We start from the raw sequence: 23,068 nt of genomic DNA on the forward strand, positions 1-23,068 counted from the left end.
AGTCACTATAAACTCATCATCTGTCAGGGGTTTGAGGTCAAAGTTTATTGTATTTTTTACAATAAAAGGTCTTGTTTAATAAAAGGTCCCCTATCCTTGTAAAAATGGGGAATTGTAGTTTGATAGGAGTGTCTCCCTTCATTTTTTGAATACACAAGAGGATCTTGTGTATGAGGATGTTGTGGTAGCTCTTAACCAGTAGGGACTCCCTGTACACCATATATTTAGATTAAGCATCCATGAAGGAGTCAAGTGTCTAGGTCAACAGCAATTTAAGATCATTTTGTGAGCAGTGGAAAACTTTTTTTCTGGACCCTTGGCTCAAGAAGGATAGGGTGTCAGCATCCATAGTGGGCCATCAGAAGTGCCACTTCAGCAGCTTCAAGGTGTGGCCGGACCCAAGGTGGCAGGCGATAAGGGAACTGTGCCACCACTTCACAAACTGAGAATGTACAGAGTTAAGGACAAATAGGCGACAAGGAGGGCTTGATGAGAATTAAGGAATTTGGCCATTTAGATATAAGTGAGATTTTTATGATCAGGGGGCATTTATTCTTGACAGTGATGCTGTTTATGGTTCGGTTGTCAATACAGGGGTGTAGTAACTGACCCTTCTTAGCCTCAAAGAAGAAACCAGCACCCAGGGGGGAGGAAGAGGGTCTGATAAGTCCTGCAGCAAGTAAGTCATTGATGTACTGTTCCATGGCCTCTTGTTTGGGATGGGAAAGATTGTACAGGTAATCAGTGTGTAGGGTATAGCCTACTCACAATGGGTGATGAGGTTGTAAAGAGAGTGCCCTTTCTTTGCTAAAGACCTCTCCCATGGAATTCAGGAGGAACAGTTGACAGGTCAGGAGGGTCAGGGACGAGGAAGGTCAGGGCAGCAGCTCTGGGGGCAAGGGCAGACTACAGACATAAGGAATGACAGTACTAGCACCAATTGGTAGTTCTGCCTGTCAACCAGTCTATATGGGGGTTGTGTTTACTGAGCCAAGAGTAGGCTAAAACCAGTGGGGTACAAGATGAGGATATGAGATTGAGCCACACTTGCTCACAGTGATTCCCCAAGAGAACTAGAAGCAGGGTGTGTGTGCGGTGATTGACTTGAGCCAAGAGTTTCTCATCCAGGGCATTGGGAGAAATGGGGGGGTCAAAGGGCTCAATGGCGAGGCCTGACTGGGCAGCCAGCTCCATGTCAAGGAAGCTGTCATTTGCACCCAAGTCGATGAGGGCAAGCAGAGGTACAGAGGGTTGATAATAGTGCAGGGTGGCTAGGATCTGAAAATGGGGAAGAGGGGCAGATGTTTGGCTCGCCAGTAATCTGCTTTCTACTGGTGAGACCCTCTTTTAGTTGCTGAGGACAGGTAGTGATCAGGATACCAGGTTGGGCACAGTAGAAACAGATGCCTGCCTTGAAACTGTGGTTATGCTCGATTGGAGTGAGCTGAGCCCGTCCTATCTGCATGTGTTCTGTGCCAACTGGTGGGTTGGGGGTGCTTGAGAGCCACACTCCAGGACAGGGGTTTCAGATGATCAGGCATTCAACTGGTTGCTGGGCCTGCTGGCCCTCTCCCATTCTGCTCCCACTTCTGGTTATCCAGTCGAATGTCTAGTGTCATCAGCGAATGGAAGGAGTCCACTTCATCCCCAAGAGCTAGCTCATCCTTTACCCTTTCATTCAGGCCATTTAGGAAGCCCACCAGTTTCCGGAACTCAACCGACTATTCTGCTACAATGTGAGTCCCCTGGCAGAGGGGGAGAAGGTGTTTAGCTGCCTCACTTCCCTGGACGAGATGATTGGAGGTCTTGCTACTCTCAGGGGTGAAGCAGGAGAGGGTGGTCCACAGCTCCAGCTGCCTGTCCCAGGCAGAGGTGGCCCAGGCCAAGGCATCTCCCCTGAGCAGTAGGCAATTTTGCCACTTTCCCAGGAGTAGGTTAAGATACTCTCTGAGCAAATACTAGGGAACATTGGAGCAGGAAGGATGTGCATTTCCCCCAGCTAACTGTTTTTTTTAATAGAGGTAAAACTAGAATGAAAAAAGATTGGAGGGAAGCTATTGAAATTAGTTGGTGGGATAGGGTTTGAACTCTGGTCGTACATGGGAGAGGTGAGCACTCTGCTGGACAAGGCAGGAAGTAACTGGTGACAGACAGGTGAAGGTGTAATCCTGGAGGCACAGGGAGATGACAGTAAATAATTTTATAATGAGACACGTTGAAATAAAACCACAAGGAACAGTACAACACAGGTAGTCTGGTAGTTACTGTACTGATGGCTGGCACACTGGGGTTGATTTATTCTGGGGAGTTGATGAGTGGATTTGCAGCAGGTGTGATCTCTGGAGCAATTAGGGAGCGCTCTACCCAGCCACATGCACACACAAACATAAACAAGCACAGACACGCTGGAGACCCGAGGAAGAGAAACACAGGGAAAACAAAATACAAACAGGTAACCAGCCACTGTCATGACAAAATGTCCTGTAATATTTCTTTATGTTCAGTGTGTGTTATCATCCTCCAGTGTTCTGCGTTATTATAAGTCTGGGGTTTTGTTTTAATCAACTTTATTTTCCAGTTAATAATAGGCAGTCATTTTATAAGTTATTATTATTTTTTTTTACCTTTAGGAGTCCTCAGAAAAAGTTGGGTTCATGGAGAAAATTTTTGAAAGCTGTGCCATAGTGACTTGTTCTGCATCAGAAAGTCTGGTCTGATGGGTAGCAGACATGTTGGCTTTTTTAGTAACAAAATGGGGCCATCAATAACACTGGTTGCTGAGACTGTTGTTCCATAACCGTGACAGAAATGCCTACACTGATTCACCCTGTCCCAGGGTGTCTCTACACTGCCTGTGAACCACTTTGTGTTTTAGTGAATCATTTGTTCACAAACAGGCTGACATGCTTGGTAGGTGTTATAAATTACAGGAACTGCCTCCTTATCAATTTGCCAATTCACAAGCATAGGCCTGCTGCCAACCAGTTGGGCTGATTTCGAGAGAAAACTGTTGGGCCAATTGCTTCGGCCCAGTAAGTAAGCAAGCAATTCTTAGTGACAGGTGGTGTACAGGGATAGCACCTAAAGACATGTCTACAAGGAGAAACATGCTCTGAACCAACACCTCAGAGCAGTGGCATAGCCAGAAATTAATTTCAGGGACACTAAAATCATGGGGCAGATTGTGCTTCCTCTTTGGGAATCAGGTAGCACATTGAGAAGAGCTCATTTAAATGATCTTGCCCATATACTGTCTGCATTGGCTGCTTTTCTATTAGTGACTGCCCTGCATCATCAGGAACATAGCCTGCATGGTATAACTCGCTCTGTCTGCTGCCGTTTTGTTTTGTATGGCAAAGGATTTCATACAAATGAGCTTAAAGGTAGCTTGCTGCCTCAATTGTTTCAGGCAGATGGGTATGACAAACTACTGTCTCTTACAGCAACATGCCAAAGAATTGTCCACATGCTAGCAGTTGTTAACACAGAGTGCTTTTACTGGTCTCTGGCACTGGCATTTGCTTCCTATTGCTTGGATTGTTGCCAGCAGGATTTCTATACCCTTCACATCTCCAGATGGAGGTTTCTCATTAAGGGCCAGGAGCAACAAGAGACACAATTTAACTTATAGAGTGGGCTGCTTAATGAATTAATGAAATTTGCAATTACATGCCAGTACAAACTACAGGCCACATCTCTGTTCTTATGGCACAAACAGTAATAATATCTGTAGTAATAAATCTGACACCATAATTAACAGTACCCAAGGTGTGTGCCAGTGTACACTCATTTGATGGTGCAGATTTAACAATAATAAAAACTTATATATGCTTATAGCAATAAACAAATGATTAGATGCCTGTATTTTACCTCACTGAATCAACTTTCTCAAGTCCTTGATGACAAAAACCGGAAGAGGATGGACATGACATAGCTTGGACCTTTTATGGGTTACCCACATGATTTTGTTATTTGAGGTTAGGCACATGGAAGAAAAAAAAAACCCACTAGTTCTGAAGGAATCCACCTTAGTAGTCCCAAACATAAGGAAGTAAAACTGATATTTTTCTAATGTTTGTGTGTGTGTATGTGTGTGTGTGTGTGTGTGTCTGTCTGTTTATTTGTCTGTCGGTGTCTGACTGTGTGTGAACCTGTTTGTGTGTTATTCTCATGGTACAGCGGCAGTGTGTGGAGTATGCTCTAAAGGCACGGCCTCTGCGCAGGTACATTCCAAAGAATCCATACCAGTATAAGGTGTGGTATGTGGTCAACTCCACCTACTTTGAATATCTGATGTTCACTCTAATCCTACTTAACACCATCTGCTTGGCAATGCAGGTCAGTATAACCCCTTATGGATTGCTAGATGATAATAGTTTTAAATAACAATATATTTCCTTAGTAATTACAATAAGAGAAACATTTCTCCATTTTGAGATTACCATGCCACAGAATTGTAATTTAGAGTATACATTGTGTCTCTCTGCAGCACCATGGCCAGTCACCATCCTTCAACAAAGCCATGAACATCCTGAACATGCTCTTCACTGGTCTGTTCACTGTGGAGATGATCCTCAAACTTATTGCCTTCAAACCCAGGGTATGGCCTGCTTCCTACTTACAACTACACACACACACACACACACATATACATATATATATATATATATATATACTTTTCACAGCGGAGAGGCTGAGACAGATGTAATTGCAGTTAGACAGTTTTTAATAGAGGATCAGCAGACAGTTCTAAAATGAAAGGCAAGTTCAGAGACAAAAGCAAGCAGAGGGACATGCCATCAACAAAAGGATATCGTAGAGCAAACCAGAATTCACAATAATAAACTAATGGATTGGGTGCAGTGGTGAAAGCAATTTTAAGTTGACTGAGAGCTTGCTCTGCTACTGAGTTCCAGACCAGGCACTTACTCCCCTTCTTAAGTAGTGAAGTCAGTGAGTGAGCTATGGAGCTAAATCCCCTAATGAAGCACCAGTAGAAGTTGGCAAAACCCAGAAACCATTGTAAGTCCTTAACAGTTTTAGGATCTAGGCCATCTCATTGATGGCAGATACCTTTTCTGGGTCCATGGTGACCCCGTATGGGCTAATCATGTAGCCCAGGAAGGAGAATGATGGTGCATTGATGGAATTTGCACTGCTCCCCTTAATTGAACAGCTGATTCTGGGTTAGACCTTGGAGAACCTGATGAACATGGAGTACAGGAGTTTCACATGAAGGGGAATATATGTGTATGTTGTCAATGTATGCGATGACATACTTGCCTAACATGTCGCATAAAACATCATTGATAAGGTTTGGAAAAACTGATGGCGTGCAAGAAAGCCCATAAGGCATGACGCAGTACTCAATAGTGGCTACAAGTGGTGCTAAAAGTGGTTTTCCTCTCATCCCCTTCCCGGGATCTGTATAGAATTATGTGCTCCACCGGTCCCATTTAGTGAAAATTTGAGCTGAACAAAGTTCTAGTGCCGTTGGAAAAAGGGGTAGGGGATAAGATATTTCACTGCTACTTGATTAAGTCCTCAGTAATCAATGCAAGGCCGGACTCCTTCCCCTTTTTCTCCACAAAATGACCCCAGCTGAGGCAGGTGATGCGGAAGGACGGAATATAGTGTTGTAGTGCTTCTTGGATGTACTCCTCCATAGCTCTTTGTTCTGTGATAGAAAGGGAGTATATCCTGTTACAGGGAGGTGTGCTTCCTGGAAGCAGCTTAATTGCACAATCATAGGGATGGTGCGGGGTTAAGGCACTGGCTTTGGCCTTGTTAAAAATGGCCTTGTTAAAAATGAGGTTTTAACACTTGGTAGGGAATGTCTGTGGCTCGGGGCATAGGGTCCGGGACTTTCCACAGAAGTTGAGGCCATACAGAGTGGAGGTGACAGAAGACAATGTTGTTGACAGTAACTCGACCAGTGGGTGATCTCCTGGTGATGCTAAGAGAGCCAAGATTATGAGATGTTTGGTGGTCACAGTTAATAGGAATTATATTTTTTCTTGGTGTAAAGCACTGACATAAAACAGAGGGGTTGGGTTTGGAATTTGATGGCACCTCCGATAGGCCCTCCATCAATGGTGTGGATTCTCATAGGGCATGACAAACAATGGATGGAAATGTTAATGTGGTGACAGTTTCTTGGTCAATGAAATTTTCCGCTGATCCAGAGTCGATTAACGCTGTTAACAGAAAAAACACACCCGAGAGCCGTATACTGACTGGAAATATAGTATAGTGCCTGCACCTAGGTAGCACATACATTGCCTAGCCATGAGACTCCGTTCTCTTTGGAAATGAAGGTAAGACTCCCCAGGGAGAAAACAGAGGAGTGGCACATATTGGTCACATAATTAGTTGTGAAAGGACTGAATCTCTGCACGCTTCTCTATCTACGTAACCCTTTATTATCCTGACTAACTGGCTGGGCACAGCATGTCTCACCTAGACATCGATGAGGTCTTATTCCTCGACAAACCTGACTCTGATCTAGACCATGAAACAAAGACTCCAAACACTCTACCAGCCAAAGAGAACCCTTTGTTCTCACGCACACACAGCTAGTGTGTGTATATATATATTTATATTATGAGATGCACCAATGTATCGGCAGATAATCGGTATCGGGCAATAAAGGCTATTTTTCATCGGCCAATAGTTTAAAAACATCTGATGATCAGGGCCGATCATATCCTGTCAAAAAGAGGCCAGGAGAACACATCGATTTTGTGCTGTCTGTAAAGATGTCTCTTGTGGGGAATGATGACAAAACTGCAGTTTGTAAGCTCTTCACCGCTATAATCTTACAGTGGAAGTGAACAGCAGTGAAGCGGGTGTTTCGGTGTTGAGTCTAATTTTTTATTTATTTCTTTTTTGCTGTGCTGCTCATGCTGAATTAAAGCGCCAGTACACCGTTGAAAGATTTAAATGAAGATGAGTTGACAAAAAAGTATATATTGCATAGAAAAATAGAGTAGTGTAGAGTAGTATATTTCATATCCATTTAATGTTCTATAAAAACGTTGATATTATATATTACCAGTTTGATGTTCAATGATGAAGTAGAAATGCTTTTGTTTATGGTGAGTGAATGTGAGCCTAAAAGGAGGTTTTCAGTCAATGTTAATATGAATTAATAACATTCAATAAGTTAACAAAATCTTACTTTAATCTTCAGAATTTAGTTAATGTGTTAATGTTAATTGAGTAATATGTTTTCTGTTTGAGACCAGTTACTGTGAAACAACTTGTTGAAATGAGGAGAATAAAGTTTTTATTTGCATTTCCTTCAGAATTGTGGAATTAATTATTATTAATTTAAAAGAAGACATAAAAGGCAGAACTATCGGTATCGGCTGAGAAATTTAGTAATGGTGCAGCTTTAATTTTTATGTGTGTGTATAATATATATATATATATATATATATATATATATATATATATATATATATATATATATATACATACAATGGGGGAAATAAAAAGTAAAACGTGTCAACATTTTTTTTCAGTAAATATATTGCCACTGGGGTTATTCACATGAAATTTTCACCAGACACTGGTATTAACTGGTATGAAATACACACGTATAAAGAAATCCAAACGTTAAAGTCCATAAATAAAGTTATGTGTAATAAAACAGAATGACACATGAAAAAAGTATTGAACATGCTAAATGAAATTAATTGAATACTTAGTGGAGAAGACTTTGTTTGTAATGACAGCTTCAAGACGTTTCTTGTATGAAGAAATTAATGGGAGGCAGTATTCAGGTGTGATTTTCGCCCATTCTTCTAAATATATTGTCTTTAAATCTTGTTCAATTGGATTCAAGTCAGGTTATTGGGCCATACTAACACCTTGATTTGTTTCTCTGAAACCAATTGAGAGTTTCCTTTGCTGTATTCTTTGGATCGTTGTTCTGCTGGAAGGTCCACCCACATCTCATCTTCATCATCTTTGTGGATGGCAGCAGATTCTTCTCAAGAATCTCCCAGTAAAGGGCTCCATTCATCGTTTCTTCAATTATATGAAGTCTGCCAGTACCATGTGATGAAAAACAGCCCCACACCATGATGCTTCCACCTCCAAACTTCACTGTTGGTATATTGTTTTTAGGATTATGTGCAGTGCTATTTCTTCCCCAAACATGGTGTGTAGTATGACAGCCAAAAAGCTCAAGTTTGCCCTCGTCTGACCAGACTACACTCTCCCAGTATTTCATAGGCTTGTCCAAATGAGTTGTAACAAACTTTAAACAAGCTTCAACATGCCTTTTCTTTTGTAATTTAGTCTTGTGGGGTTAGCATAGGAGTCCATTTCCTATTGTTTTCTCTGTGACGATGGCACCTGCTGCCTCCAAGTGTTTCTGGAGCTCTTTCCGAGTGGTCCTTGGCTCTTGGGCTACTCTTCTGACTATTCTTCTGACTCCCTGGTCAGAAATATTGTGTTGCTTGATGTTGCTTCCACTTGCGGATAATGGCCACAATGGTGCTTACTGGAGGATTCAGAAATTTTGAAATCTGTCTGTATCCGATTCCATCACTGTGTTTCACAACAATAAGGGTGTAAAGGTCTTGGGAAAGCGCTTTACTTTTACCCATCATGAGATGTTTCTTGTGTGACACCTTGGTAACGAAAAGCCTTTTTATAGACCATCAATGTACTAACCCAGCTGATATTAATTTGCACAGATAGGGGGTATAATTACTTACTCATTTCAGCTGGTTCATTGCCTTACCTTGCCTTGGAGAACTGCTTTTTCTTAGCATGTTCGATACTTTTTTTCCTGCGTCATTCCAATTTATTACACATAACTTTATTTAAGGTTGTGAATTCTTTATATTTCCAGATTTCTTGAGTTAATACTGATGTCTGGTGAAAATTTCATGTGAATAGCCTCATTGGAAATATATCGACAATTTCAATACCCACTGTATGTGTGTATATATCACTAATCTTTATTACTTGACCAACTAGTTAACCAATCTTTATTGTAGACCTTGCTGTAATTTGTTGTTTTATCCATATCATTATTATTTACTAATTATTATATACAAATATATATTTTGTAAACATAAAATATATATAAATATATGCAAGTGTATTGTCACGAAGTGGTAACTGAGGCGGAAGCAAGTGCAGATAAAGTTTTTATTTAGGAGCGACAGGCAGACAAATCCAAATCATTAGACAGAAGCGTGGTCAAAACAGGTAATGGGTCAGGCGATCAGCAAACATAGATAGGCCAAGGCTTGAATCAGAGTCGGTAAACGAGAAACGAGGTCAATAACCATGAAACGAAATGAGACAAGAACAAAGAACAACTGCTTGGCAAAGAGTTAAATTCAATAATACGCAAAGTCAGTGTTTAAACAGTCTCTTATATACTGTGGTGTGTGTCTATGAGATTGGAAACAGTTGTGTGTGATTAGAGTTCCGGAGAAGATGAAAATGTGTGTGTGTGTGTGGGAGGGGTCATGTAGTCCATGGTGGCCAAGTTTGTAGGCCGCTGTGCAGGATGGGAAATGTAGTCACTGGTTTGCTGTGAAATGACAGAACCCCCCCCAAGGGTGCTCCTCCCGAAGCGCCAGAAAACACTCCCCTCCATTGGCGGTCCTGGCCCACTGGGAAAAATATCCCCAGCTAAACCAGGAGGTTGAGCAGCGTCCTCAGCGGTGCAAGAAAAGCAGAGCGATGTCCTCAGCTTAACAGGAAAGCAGAGCGACGACCTCAGCGGAGCAGGAAGGAAGCGCGACGTCCTCAGCTTAACAGGAAAGCAGAGCGACGACCTCAGCGGAGCAGGAAGGAAGCGCGACGTCCTCAGCTTAACAGGAAAGCAGAGCGACGACCTCAGCAGAGCAGGAAGGAAGCGCGACATCCTCAGCGGAGCAGGAAGGCAGCGCGATGTCCTCAGTGGAGCAGGAAGGCAGCGCAACGTCCACAGCAGAGCAGGAAGTCAGTGCAACGTCCTCAGTGGAGCAGGAAAGCCGAACAAAACTTTTGGCTGCAATGGGAGGTGGAGAAACTCCCTCAGCAGAACAGGGTGGCTGAGTTCCTTCTTCAGTCCAGCAGAGAGTCTGAGCGTCGTTCTCCATCGACTTTGCAGCCTGAACTTTTTGTCATCAGTCTCAGGCATGGGGAGAACTTGGTTAGTCATGAAGTCTGCTTCAGGCATGAGCAGAACTTGGTCGTCCGTGTCAACAGACTCAGGCTTGAGCAGAACTTGGTTGGTTGTGTCAACCAACTCTGGCGTGAGAGTAACTTGGTTGGTCGTGATGTCAGTCTCGACCTGGGACAGGAACTTGGCATGACAGGTCATCTCTTCGACCTCGGACATGAACATGGCTTAAGAGATTACCTCGTTGACCTCTTTCAGGAACTTGACTTTATGCTGGAGCTCTGGAGCGGAGACCACCTCATGGGTCTCAGGCTGAAACTCTGGGGCTGAGGTGGCCACGTTGACCTCAGGCTGGAGCTCAGTGGTTGCCATGTTGACCTCTGTCTGGAACTCGGCAGGTGAGACCACCTCATGGGTCCCAGGTTCGAGCTCTGGTGCCGAGGTCACCACGTTGACCTCTGGCTGGAGCTCAGCAGGTGAGAGCACCACGTAGGTCTCGAGCTGGAGCTCTGGGGTCACCATGTATGTCTGCTGATATGTAGTCTGCTGATAATATGTAGTAAACAGCACGTCCAGTTCATCTTTGAGGCATGGTTCCCCCACAAGATCCTCAAAGATCGCCCAGGATTCTGGGATGCCGTACACCCTCATGACAAGTCCCACAAACAGACTGACACTTTCCAGTCCCCAGGATCCCATGGCTGCTAAACGCTGTGCCCACTAGCGTGCTGGGCTGCAAAACCGGGACAACAGGAGCCCTAGCCATTGCTTCTCATCCGGGCTTGGATTCAGTTAGACTGGAGAAGTATATCTGGCATTCCCAAGAAAAATTCTGATCTGACAAACCATCATACAGCTCCGGGAGATCGGCTCTAGTCCACTGCGGAAACTGGATCGAATTCACAGCTGGGATGGTTTGCTTGGTTTTCTTTGTGGGATGTCTCCTCCGTCTTGCTGCTGCATCCATGTTTGGCATAGTATTCTGTCACGAAGTGGTAACTAAGGTGGAAGCAAGTGCAGATAAAGACTTTAATGACTCCTTTTATTTAGGAGCGACAGGCAGACAAATCCAAATTATTAGACAGAAGCGTGGTCAAAACAGGCAATGGGTCAGGTGATCAACAAACGGGCATAAATTGGGCGAGGCTTGAATCAGAGTCAGTAAACGAGAAACGAGGTCAATAACCATGAAACGAGACGAGAACAAAGAACAATCACTTGGCAAAGAGTTAAACTCAATACTATGCAAAGTCATAGTGTTTAAAGAGTCTCTTTTATATACTGTGGTGTGAGTGTGTGTGAGATTGGAAACAGGTGTGTGTGATTAGAGTACTGGAGAAGGTGAACGTGTGTGTGTGTGTGGGAGAAGTGTAGTCCATGGGGGCCATGTTTGTAGGCCGCTGTGCAGGATGGGAAATGTAGTCACTGGCTTGTTGTGACGACAGTTCAAATGTTCAAAATTGTGTTATGTACGTTAAATATAAATGCCTAATTTACAGTGAACACAACATATAAATATTTGGAAACAGATATTTCACATCCATCCTGTTTTGTTGTTGTTGTTGTTGTTTTTAAATTTTGGAATGAATGTGGGTGAAGTGCTACTGCAAGTGTTTACACCATCTGTAACAAATTACCAGAAGCTGTCAAAACTGAATCCACTGCCACTTAGCTACAGTGACTAATACAGTGACTAATACAATACCTCCATTAAATAGAAAAGTCACATTTGGGAAGAAAGTCTGTCTAAATTATCTCGTTCATAAAATATAAAATTAAAAATATAGATTGATACAATTCAAGGTTCTTCATGGGCTTCACTAATCAAAAACTAATTAAGTATGGCTCTATTTTCCAAATATAAAATTGCAGATGTTCCTTGGCATATCTTTTTTGTTTCTGTTCTGTTCTACATAGTTTTTGGTCTGATATATTTATGTGGCTTTCTGATAGGCTTTGCACACACAGAGTCCAATCCTGCTTTAGCAATTTATGAATATTTTGATTCTGTAAGGTCAGCAACAGTTCTTGATGATTCGTATGGTTGTAGCTATGTCACACCAGGCCCTCTTCAAACCATCCCAATCCAATCCAGACATTACAGTGTTCCAGGTTATCTATCGACTAATTTCATCTGTTACTCATTTGTGACCCTCATTAGAAGGACTATAAATTCAAACCAAATCCACCATCACCTGCCAAAGTTTTACCATCATTTGTACTGAGAGCATTTCCGAGCCTTTGTTACATTTAGTTGATTCAAGTTTTGACCCCAGTTTTGTATTTTCCACTTCCATCATTTAGCCCTGCCTACATTAACCTGTTTGCCTGTGTTTTGACCTTTGATCTGTTTATGACAACGACTCTGCCTTGTGTTTTGGGATTATTGCTATTAAAGCCTGTGTTTGTATCCATACCTTGTCTCCATCATTACAAAAATGTCACTCTACCTTGGATACAGCTGTCAAACACCAGAACTTGAGCCTCCTCAAGTGGGTTCCAAAGAGGGTCATCAGTGTGAGTGGATCCACAGCAGAGGAAGTCCTTAAAATGCTGTAGCAAATGCCTCTCAACCTGACCCAGGAAGTGCTTCAATATCTGTTAATCCACCCCTTTTGATACAGCTAGCACTTCTGAAAAAATATAGTGGCACACCACATAAGTACAGAGAATTTTTACTGCAATGCTCCTTTTATTTTACCCACTAAAATCACTATGGTTGTTAAATAATATGGCCCATCTTTGCTTAAACAAGTGTTTATTCCTGTCAACATATTTACTGAAGATCACTTTCTTTGTACCCTAGCCCTCCTAGACTTTGGAGCATTCAAAAACTTCATTTCTAAGGCCCTAGCAGACCAACTCAAAATCCCTGCTTAATCCTTTCAAAACACCTTTCCCAGTCCATGCTCTGAATAGCAGGCCCATTGATCAGGACCCAGAGGGAATATCAGGAGTGCTTTGTTTCATTGAGACATGGCTGCACGAAGATTCCATACTCAAATGTTTCTATCCCTATCTTTCAGACAATGGGGGCAGAAAGAGACAGTAGAATGAGTGGTGAGATGAAAGGTAGAGGAGTTGCACTGTTTGTAAACAACATATGGTGTAATCTGGTGGTATAATTGCCCACACATTGAGATATTGGATTATGTCCATATTATCTGCAGGGGGAATTCATGGTCGCCATTGTGGTTATTGTTTACATCCCACCGGCATCTGATTTAGAAGCAGAATTTGACATCATACTCTTGGCTATCACGAGACTCCAACCACAGCATCTAAACCCTGTCACTGTCATTTATGGAGATTTTAATCATGTGTCACTCTCCACCACATTACCAAAGTTCCACCAGTTTGTCAGTTGTGTTACCATAAAGTTCATCTGCTCTTCCCCCACTGGGAAGGTCTGACCACAACCTGGTTCTGCTGACACCCACATACTGATCTGTTGTCCTAAGGCAGTCTGTGACAAAGAAGACCATAAGGAGAAGGTCACAAGAGGCAGTGAAGACCTCTTTGAGGCCTCAGACTGAGAAGTGTTCTGTGAATCAGCTGGGGAAGACATTTAATAACATGATGGACTGCATAATGGACTACATCAATTTCTGAATGGGCAGTATAGTTCCAGTCAGGAGGGTGCATTGTTTTCCTAATAAACCCCAAATCACCAAGAAGCAGGCTTACAGGCAGAAGGACAAGGAACAGGACAAGGACAAGGCTGAGGAGGGTGCAGAAGGAGTTGAAGGTGAGACTGAGGGAGAACAAAAGTCTACACAAGGAAGCTGGAGGGCAGGCTTCAGCAGAACAATGCAAAGGAGATGTGGGCTGGCATCTGCCTGGTGATCTGGCTCACCAGCTTCAAAACAAAACAGCAACCTGTGGATGGCAGTCTAGAAAGAGCTAAGGATCTTCATCACGATCCCCTACCCCCATCCTCTCCACTCCCTCACCACCACTCTTTCCCTGAGCCTTCAAAAAAGTGCAGGAGAAACAGGAGAAAGCTCTAGAGTGTAAAAAGTACTATGGAAAACATCCTGCCTGGTTCATGTTCCAAAGAAAACAACTCCCTCCTCCCTGAAGGATTACAGAGCAGTAGCTCTCACATCACAGGTCATGAAGGTCCTGGAGAGACTAGTGATGTTCCATCTCAGACCTCAGATCAGCTTTTTTAATGACCCCCTGCAGTGTGCCAACTAGCCACAGGTATGTATAATGGATAATGCAGTCTTATACTACAACAACATCAGAGTGAGAATCACTTTCTTTGATTTCTCGAATGCATTCAACAACATCCGACCTCTCCTGCTGTGAATAGAGATGAAAAGAATGCAGGTGCACATGACCATAATCTCCTGGGTCACAGACTACCTGTCGGACAGACCCCAGTTTGTGGGCCTGGGAACATGTCTGAATGCCTTCTGAGCAGCACTGGAGCACCACAGGGAACTGTGCTCTCCCCCTTCTTCACCCTGCATAATCCAGACTTTCAGTACAGTTCGGATCTCTCCCAACTTCAGAAAATTTCTGATGAATCTGTGGTGGTGGAGTTAATAATGGATGGACAGGAAGATGAGTACAGGAACTTGGACATCAAATATGTGGAGTGGTGTGGGAGGAACCATCAGCTTCTCAATGTGGCCAAGACCAAGGGGATGGTGATGGACTTCAGGAGGAAGAGGACCATGACTAGCCCCATTACCATCATGGGTCAGTACATTCAGCTGGTTTACACCTACAGATACCTTGGTGTCCATCTTTATTCTAGCCTTTGTTAATCTGTGTTTGATCTCTGCCTGTTTATGACCATGACTTTGTCTTGTGCTTTGGGATAATTGCTATTAAATTGTACATTTGTATCCATACCTTGTGCCTTGACTCCATCATTACAAGCAAAGAAGATCTGACAACTTGTTTTAAATGATGGCTATCTAAGATGTCCCATGTGGTGCATATGGAACATGAAACATTTTCTTGTTCCTTAATTTTTCACTTGTTGATAAAAAAAAAAGTTGGAGAGATTAAGAAATTTGAGGACAAACCTATGCAGCTGGTCTCATTACCACTCCTATCTGAAGAGTGATGAAGGAAGGAAAAGTTTGGATCTTTGCCAATACTACGAAGAGGAAGATAATCTCCTGGAAAAAATGCACCAAATTCTGCTACCCAGGAGCATAATGCAAAACAGACAATCTTCTATTTTCTATTAAATGACAAATGTTGTTCATTCTTTCACTTCCACAGGGGATCCTTATTCAGCTCAGGAGGTCATTATTCCCCAGTGTTTTCCGATGTCAATAAGGATTTCACCAAGAGCACAGCCATCAACCTCCCACCACAACATGCTTGTGATTGTGTCAAGCTTAAAGATCCACATCTCTGCACAACCATATTTATCCCCGCACCTCTGGCTCTCCAACTGACACTAGAGAAGTTGAGGCATAGGTTGGAGGGAGCTCTGCTTGTTATAACTAATGAGGGATTTGGGACCCAGAAGCAGAACACAGACACAAGGACTGAACGTTAAACAGGTTTTATTGGAGAGTTGTAAGGGCTGGAATGTATCAGAAAGGAACATAGCATAGGGTGTCTACTGAGGCCGGGACTTAAACTCAGTGTGAGAGTCAAATGCAAAGAGTCAAATGCCACAAAAGTTCTGGAACCAAGATTAACCTCTAAGTGATGGAAAGGTCAAAATGTGGAGAAAGAAAGGATATACGATGATCCAAAACATATACGCTCATCTGTGAAACATGGTAGAGGTAGTGTCATGGCTTGGGCTTGCATGGCTGCTTCTGGAACAGGCTCAATAAGCTTTAATGTAACTCATGATGGTAGCAGCAGAATGAATTCAGACGTTTACAGAAACATCTGTCTTCCAATTTACAGAGAAATACATCCAATCTAATTTCTAAAGAACTTCAGCAAGACAATGACCCAAAACACACTACCAACTCAACAAAGGATTTTATCAGGGTTAAGTTTTAGAATAATCAAGTCAATCACCAGACCTTAACCCAACCAAAACCCAACAATCCCCCCGGAAACAAACAACAGCTGAAAGAAGCTGCGTTATAAGCCTGAAAATGCATCAGAAATGAATAATGCAACAGTTTCTTGATATCAGTGGGTCACTGGCTTGGTGCAGTTATTGCAAGCCAGGGATATAAAGTCAGTTTTATTTACTTTACTTTACTTTAAGACTATCTATTCTTATACTTTTACTCACCTAAAAATTGTTTGGTCTACAACCAAAGGTGTATTGTTTAACACACCTAGATGTAAATATAGGAAATGAAAGCCGAAATTCAGATCTATTGTCTCATATTAATATTTTGATCTCAAACCTAAATGTCTTAAATTTTTGCTATATATAGAATTGGCCTTCTTGTTCCAATACTTTCAGATGGGATTGTATGTGGCCGCACCTCCTGGTATGTGAAACAAGAAGAACAATAGGGAAAAGAAATATGGTGGGGACTTTTAAAGACTTGCACGTGGTGGATGGCCACCAATAGAAATGATAAAAATATTTCCAATTACATAATAAGTTTCAAAGTGCAGTAATATTAATGAGAATAATGCTACGTAATTTGGATCTTATTTTTGCTCGACATAAACGGAGATACTGACTGAGTGACAGTGGTAGTAAGCACAGAGTGAGATCATATTCAAAGATAAGCGAGAGGTCAAAGAGAGAAGAAACTAGATTCAGGTGGTGCACGTGATCCCTTTGCTTAAGAGAATGCTGATTTTGGCAAACAGTTTGTAGATTCAACACAGTAAAACCTAGAAATAAATAATAGTGAGCTATGTCCTTTCCTGCCCAGATGTACAGTTACTTGAACAGTTTTACATGGGGAAAAAAGAAAGACAAAAACTTGTGCAATGATACTAGGTAGCATTGGTTGATTTCATGCCATTGGGAGAAATGAGAGCATTTCTCTCATTAGACTATGTTTCATGTAGATTATGTCTAATAAGGTAAATTGGGGGTGTGTCATATGCATATGACATAACTCAATGTCGATAATTCAATGTTGTGTGACACTTCAGATGTATATTCATTCATACATTATTCCATGTCGTCAATTTTCCACTGGTTTCTACACAACTTTAAATGAATAAGGACCAGTGAGAGTTGTGACATAAATTGAGTATCACAGAGAAACAATAGGTTTACGGTTGAAATAATCACTTATTACTTGTGTTATTCATTTTATATAGTTAATACTGCACATTTTCATGTAGGGTGCTAATAATACTGGTTAACTGTAAGTGCAGATAATAGACATCTCTTTGCTAAAATTGATTAATTGTTTTATGTCATTTTGGGCTACTAGTATTCTTCAGCAATTTTGTTACATATATTCATCTAGTATATCTGGTATGTAGAGGTATAAAATTCCTCATATGTAAGCCTTTTTTCCAAAACAATTACCCCATTGATATTAAAGACTTATTTGTTTAAATGATTTTTTTTTTTAAATTACAGTACTAGTATTTTGTATGGTTTTGCAACTTGGTTACAGACAATTCATGAAGATTTATGTATGTTGTATATTTTTGAGACTTTTTCCTTTTTTTTACTGTAATAATCTGTCAAGGCCAGTCTGATAGTCCTATGAGTGACTGACTACGTTTACATGGACAGCAATAATTGACCTTATTCTGAATAGATAATATTGTGATTAAGGTGTTTACATAAGTCGCTTTTAGAATACTACTTTCATGGTCCCGTTTTGCATGTTATAGGTCATAGATTGATTAACGGCACACATCATTACGTCACCATGCCATGCCGTCCGACATTCCCTCCAGAATTTCACGTATTAACATACAGTTCGTCTTCGTTATGGTACCGTATACAGTTTTGGGTGTTTTTATTTTTAATTTTACGAAAGCTTCAAGTGCAGTTAATTATTTATTATGCTATACGTACTAATAGACGACTGCTTGAAGCCTTGGGCTGTGTCCCAAACCATGTACTTACCTACTATATAGTAGCCGAAACGCATGTATTTCACGTACTATATAGTAGGTAAGTACGTGGTTTTGGATGCAGCCGTGCTCTCCTGTTTGCCATCAAATGGATGCGCACTGCCGTGTGTCCTGTCACAAAATGCAGTGAAAACTCCTACACAACATTAATAGTGTGATTAAGGTGATTACATGACTGTAATGCACGTCGATAATGCGACTAAAACAGGAGTACTTCACATGTCTTAATTCTATTTGTGTCTACTTTGAGTATGACTTTAATCGGATTAAGGTAATAAAAAAAATGCTGTTTACATGGTAGTTTCATAATCAGAGTATTGTCTTAATCGGGTTAATATTGGATTATTGTTGTCCATGTAAACATACTGATTGATGCTACCTATCTAACTAACATTTTATCCTGTATAGGGCTATTTTAGTGATCCTTGGAATGTTTTTGACTTCCTCATCGTAATTGGCAGCATTATAGATGTCATTCTGAGTGAAATAAATGTAAGTACACCACCGCCGTCTTTCTTTCTCTTTCTTATCTTTCCCTATTCCATTAACCAGTATCTTCCTTTCTCAACTTTTTTTTGTATATATCATACTATTATTTTTCATTCACTCCATGCCCTGAATCTGGCTTTCTCAAGCTGTTGTACACTGTCAAGAGGTAGCTCAGAGCTTGTGGATGTAGGGAAATCAGAAAAAAAAAAATTCAAGTAGAAAATTAGATTTTCAGAAAATGATTGAGACCGTCTATGAGAGGAATTAATTTATTGTGTCATACTTGTTTTTCTCTGTGTCTATCATAATGCAAACTAACTCGCACTTAACTTTTAATGCAGTTATGACATGTCCCACCAAAAGCAATTCTCTAAAAATACATTTGACTCTCTTCTAGTAGTGGGTAGCATTGTTGACATAGAGTAACTGCCTCAGAGGATTTAAATAGTCTCTCTTTGAATCTGCCTTTATACAACATTTCTATTTTTTGAGTCAGAGACTACTCCATTTTTTACTGGTTTAATTTTGTTCTTTTTTGTATTTATGTCTTTATTTGTTCCCTTTTTTTATTTCTCAAATTATTTTTGTTCATTTATTTGTGAAACTAATGGTGGCTTCCAAATCTTTTAGTGTTGAATATTAAGTTCAAGTTAATATTAAATTCTACTTAATTTTACATTTGTAAGATTGTAGAAAATCAGGTTTTTTGGTTCATAATCTGTTAGTCAAATAATAGTTCTTACCTTGATTTATATACAATATACAGTGGGGGAAATAGGTATTGAATGCGTCAACATTTTTTTCAGTAAATATATTTCCAATGAGCTTATTCACATGAAATTTTCACCAGACTTTGGTACTAACTCAAGAAATCCATAAATATAAAGAAATCCAAACATTAAAGTCCATAAATGAAGTCATGTGTAATAAAGTGGAATGACACGGGGGGGAAAAGTATTGAACACGCTAACTGAAATTTATTTAATACTTGGAGGAGAAGCCTTTGTTTGTAATGACCGATTCAAGACGCTTCCTGTATGAAGAAATGAATGGGCCGCAGTATTCAGGTGTGATTTTGGCCTGTTCTTCTAAACATATTGTCTTTAAATCTTGTTCAATTGGATTCAAGTCAGGTGATTGACTGGTTAATTCTAACACCTTGATTTTTTTCCCTCTGAAACCAATTGAGAGTTTCCTTTGCTGTATGCTTTGGATTGTTGTCCTGTTGGAAGGTTCACCCACGTCTCATCTTCCTCATCCTAGTGGATAGCAGCAGCTTCTTCTCAAGAATCTCCTGGTAAAGGGCTCCATTCATTGTTCCTTCAATTATATGAAGTCTGCCAGTACCATGCGATGACAAACAGCCCCACAGCATGATGCCTCCGCCTCCAAACTTCACTGTTGGTAAAGTGTTTTAGGGTGGAGTGCATTTCCTATTGTTTTCTCTGTGACGATGGTACCTGCTGCCTCCAAATGTTCTGGAGCTCTTTCCGAGTGGTCCTTGGCTCTTGGGCTACTCTTCTGACTATTCTTCTGACTCCCTGGTCAGTAATCTTCTGAGGAGCTCCTGTGCGTGGCTGGTTGATGATGGAGTGATGTTGCTTCAACTTGCGGATAATGGCCCCAATGGTGCTTACTGGAAGATTCAGAAGTTTTGAAATACATCTGTATTCGATTCCATCAATATGTTTTGCAACAATAAGCTTGTGATGGTCTCAGGAGAGCTCTTTGCTTTTACCCATCATTAGATGTTTCTTGTGTGACACCTTGGTAACGAAAATCCTTTTTATAGACCATCAATGTACTATCCCAGTTGATATTAATTTGCACAGATAGGAGGTACTATTACTTTCTAAGTAATTACAGATTTCAGCTGGTTCCTTGCCTTACCTTGCCTTGGAGAACTTTTTTCCCTGTGTCATTCCACTTTATTACAAAGAGATAACTTTATTTATGGCCTGTTATGTTGTGAATTCTTTATAATTTTGGATTTCTTGAGTTAATACTGATGTCTGGTGAAAATTTCATGTGAATAGCCTCATCGGAAATATACTTACTGAAAAAAATTGATGCATTCAGTACTTATTTCCCCCACTATGTATGTGTATACAGTGAGGGAAAGAAGTATTTGTTCCCCTGCTGATTTTGTACGTTTGCCCACTGACAAAGAAATGATCAGTCTATAATTTTAATGGTAGGTTTATTTGAACAGTGAGAGACAGAATAACAACAAAAAAAATCCAGAAAAATGCATGTCAAAAATGTTATAAATTAATTTGCATTTTAATGAGGGAAATAAGTATTTGACCCCCTCTCAATCAGAAAGATTTCTGGCTCCCAGGTGTCTTTTATACAGGTAACGAGCTGAGATTAGGAGCACACTCTTAAAGGGAGTGCTCCTAATCTCAGCTTGTTACCTGTGTAAAAGACACCTGTCCACAGAAGCAATCAATCAATCAGATTCCAAACTCTCCACCATGGCCAAGACCAAAGAGCTCTCCAAGGATGTCAGGGACAAGATTGTAGACCTACACAAGTCTGGAATGGGCTACAAGACCATTGCCAAGCAGCTTGGTGAGAAGGTGACAACAGTTGGTGCGATTATTCGCAAATGGAAGAAACACAAAAGAACTGTCAATCTCCCTCGGCCTGGGGCTCCATGCAAGATCTCACCTCGTGGTGTTGCAATGATCATGAGAACAGTGAGGAATCGGCCCAGAACTACACGGGAGGATCTTGTCAATGATCTCAAGGCAGCTGGGACCATAGTCACCAAGAAAACAATTGGTGACACACTACACCGTGAAGGACTGAAATCCTGCAGCGCCCGCAAGGTCCCCCTGCTCAAGAAAGCACATATACATGCCCGTCTGAAGTTTGCCAATGAACATCTGAATGATTCAGAGGACAACTGGGTGAGAGTGTTGTGGTCAGATGAGACCAAAATGGAGCTCTTTGGCATCAACTCAACTCGCCGTGTTTGGAGGAGGAGGAATGCTGCCTATGACCCCAAGAACACCATCCCCACCGTCAAACATGGAGGTGGAAACATTATGCTTTGGGGGTGTTTTTCTGCTAAGGGGACAGGACAACTTCACCACATCAAAGGGACGATGGATGGGGCCATGTACCGTCAAATCTTGGGTGAGAACCTCCTTCCCTCAGCCAGGGCATTGAAAATGGGTCGTGGATGGGTATTCCAGCATGACAATACCCAAAACACATGGCCAAGGCAACAAAGGAGTGGCTCAAGAAGAAGCACATTAAGGTCCTGGAGTGGCCTAGCCAGTCTCCAGACCTTAATCCCATAGAAAATCTGCGGAGGGAGCTGAAGGTTCGAGTTGCCAAACGTCAGCTTCGAAACCTTAATGACTTGGAGAAGATCTGCAAAGAGGAGTGGGACAAAATCCCTCCTGAGATGTGTGCAAACCTGGTAGCCAACTACAAGAAACGTCTGACCTCTGTGATTGCCAACAAGGGTTTTGCCACCATGTACTAAGTCATGTTTTGCAGAGGGGTCAAATACATATTTCCCTCATTAAAATGCAAATCAATTTATAACATTTTTGACATGTGTCTTTCTGGATTTTTTTGTTGTTATTCTGTCTCTCACTGTTCAAATAAATCTACCATTAAAATTATAGACTGATTAATTTCTTTGTCAGTGGGCAAACGTACAAAATCAGCAGGGGATAAAATACTTTTTTCCCTCACTGTGTGTGTGTGTGTGTGTGTGTGTGTGTGTGTATATATATATATATATATATATATATATATATATATATATATATATATATATATAATATATTTTTTTGTGTGTGTAAAACAAATATGTTGACATTACTCACACCCTTTGTAAATGTACACATTGACAATGTACAGTGCCCTCCAGTAATATTGTCACTCTTGGCTCTTCTGAGCACAGAAGGCTGAGAGAAATTGTCCTATTGTTTAACCTTTTGATCTTTTGTTAAAAAAAAGAAATCACAAAAATACTCTGCTCTCATGGATATTAAACAATTGCACACAAAGCACTTTTTATCTTTGTGTGCAACAATTATTGGCACCCTTTATTCAATACTTTGTGCTGCCTCCCTTTGCCAAGATAACAGCTCTGAGTATTCTCCTATAATGCCTGATGAGTTTGGAGAATACATGGCAAGGGATCTGAGACCATTCGTCTATACTGAATCTCTCCAGATCCTTCAAATTTCGAGGCCCATGCTGGTTGATTCTTCAGTTTACCCCACAGGTTTTCTATTGGTTTCAGGTCAGGTGACTGGGATGGTCATAGCAGGACCTTGATTCTGTGGTCAGTAAACTATTTTTGTGTTGATTTTGATGTATATTTTGGATCATTGTCCTGCTGGAATATCTAACCATGGCCCATTTTAAGCTTTCTGGCAGAGGCAGTCAGGTTTTTATTTAATATCTGTTGATATT

At 41.1% G+C, this 23,068-nt stretch overlaps 1 protein-coding gene across 10 annotated transcripts in view; it reads left to right on the forward strand.

The window, feature by feature from the left end:
• Nucleotides 1–23,068, forward strand: part of cacna1c (calcium channel, voltage-dependent, L type, alpha 1C subunit) — a 315,602-nt gene that overhangs the window by 224,636 nt on the left and 67,898 nt on the right. For all 10 annotated transcript variants that reach the window (XR_008388488.1, XR_008388489.1, XM_053649808.1 and 7 more), the window contains 3 exons: nt 4,180–4,338; nt 4,490–4,600; nt 18,545–18,628. Coding sequence is in view for 8 of the 10 variants with exons in the window: in XM_053649808.1 (XP_053505783.1) it covers nt 4,180–4,338; nt 4,490–4,600; nt 18,545–18,628 (354 nt within the window). In the remaining 2 variants the exon portion in view is untranslated. The remainder of the gene's footprint in view (nt 1–4,179; nt 4,339–4,489; nt 4,601–18,544; nt 18,629–23,068) is intronic.

The sequence above is a fragment of the Ictalurus furcatus genome, chromosome 19 (assembly GCF_023375685.1).
Source record: "Ictalurus furcatus strain D&B chromosome 19, Billie_1.0, whole genome shotgun sequence".
Taxonomy (NCBI): Eukaryota; Metazoa; Chordata; class Actinopteri; order Siluriformes; family Ictaluridae; genus Ictalurus; species Ictalurus furcatus.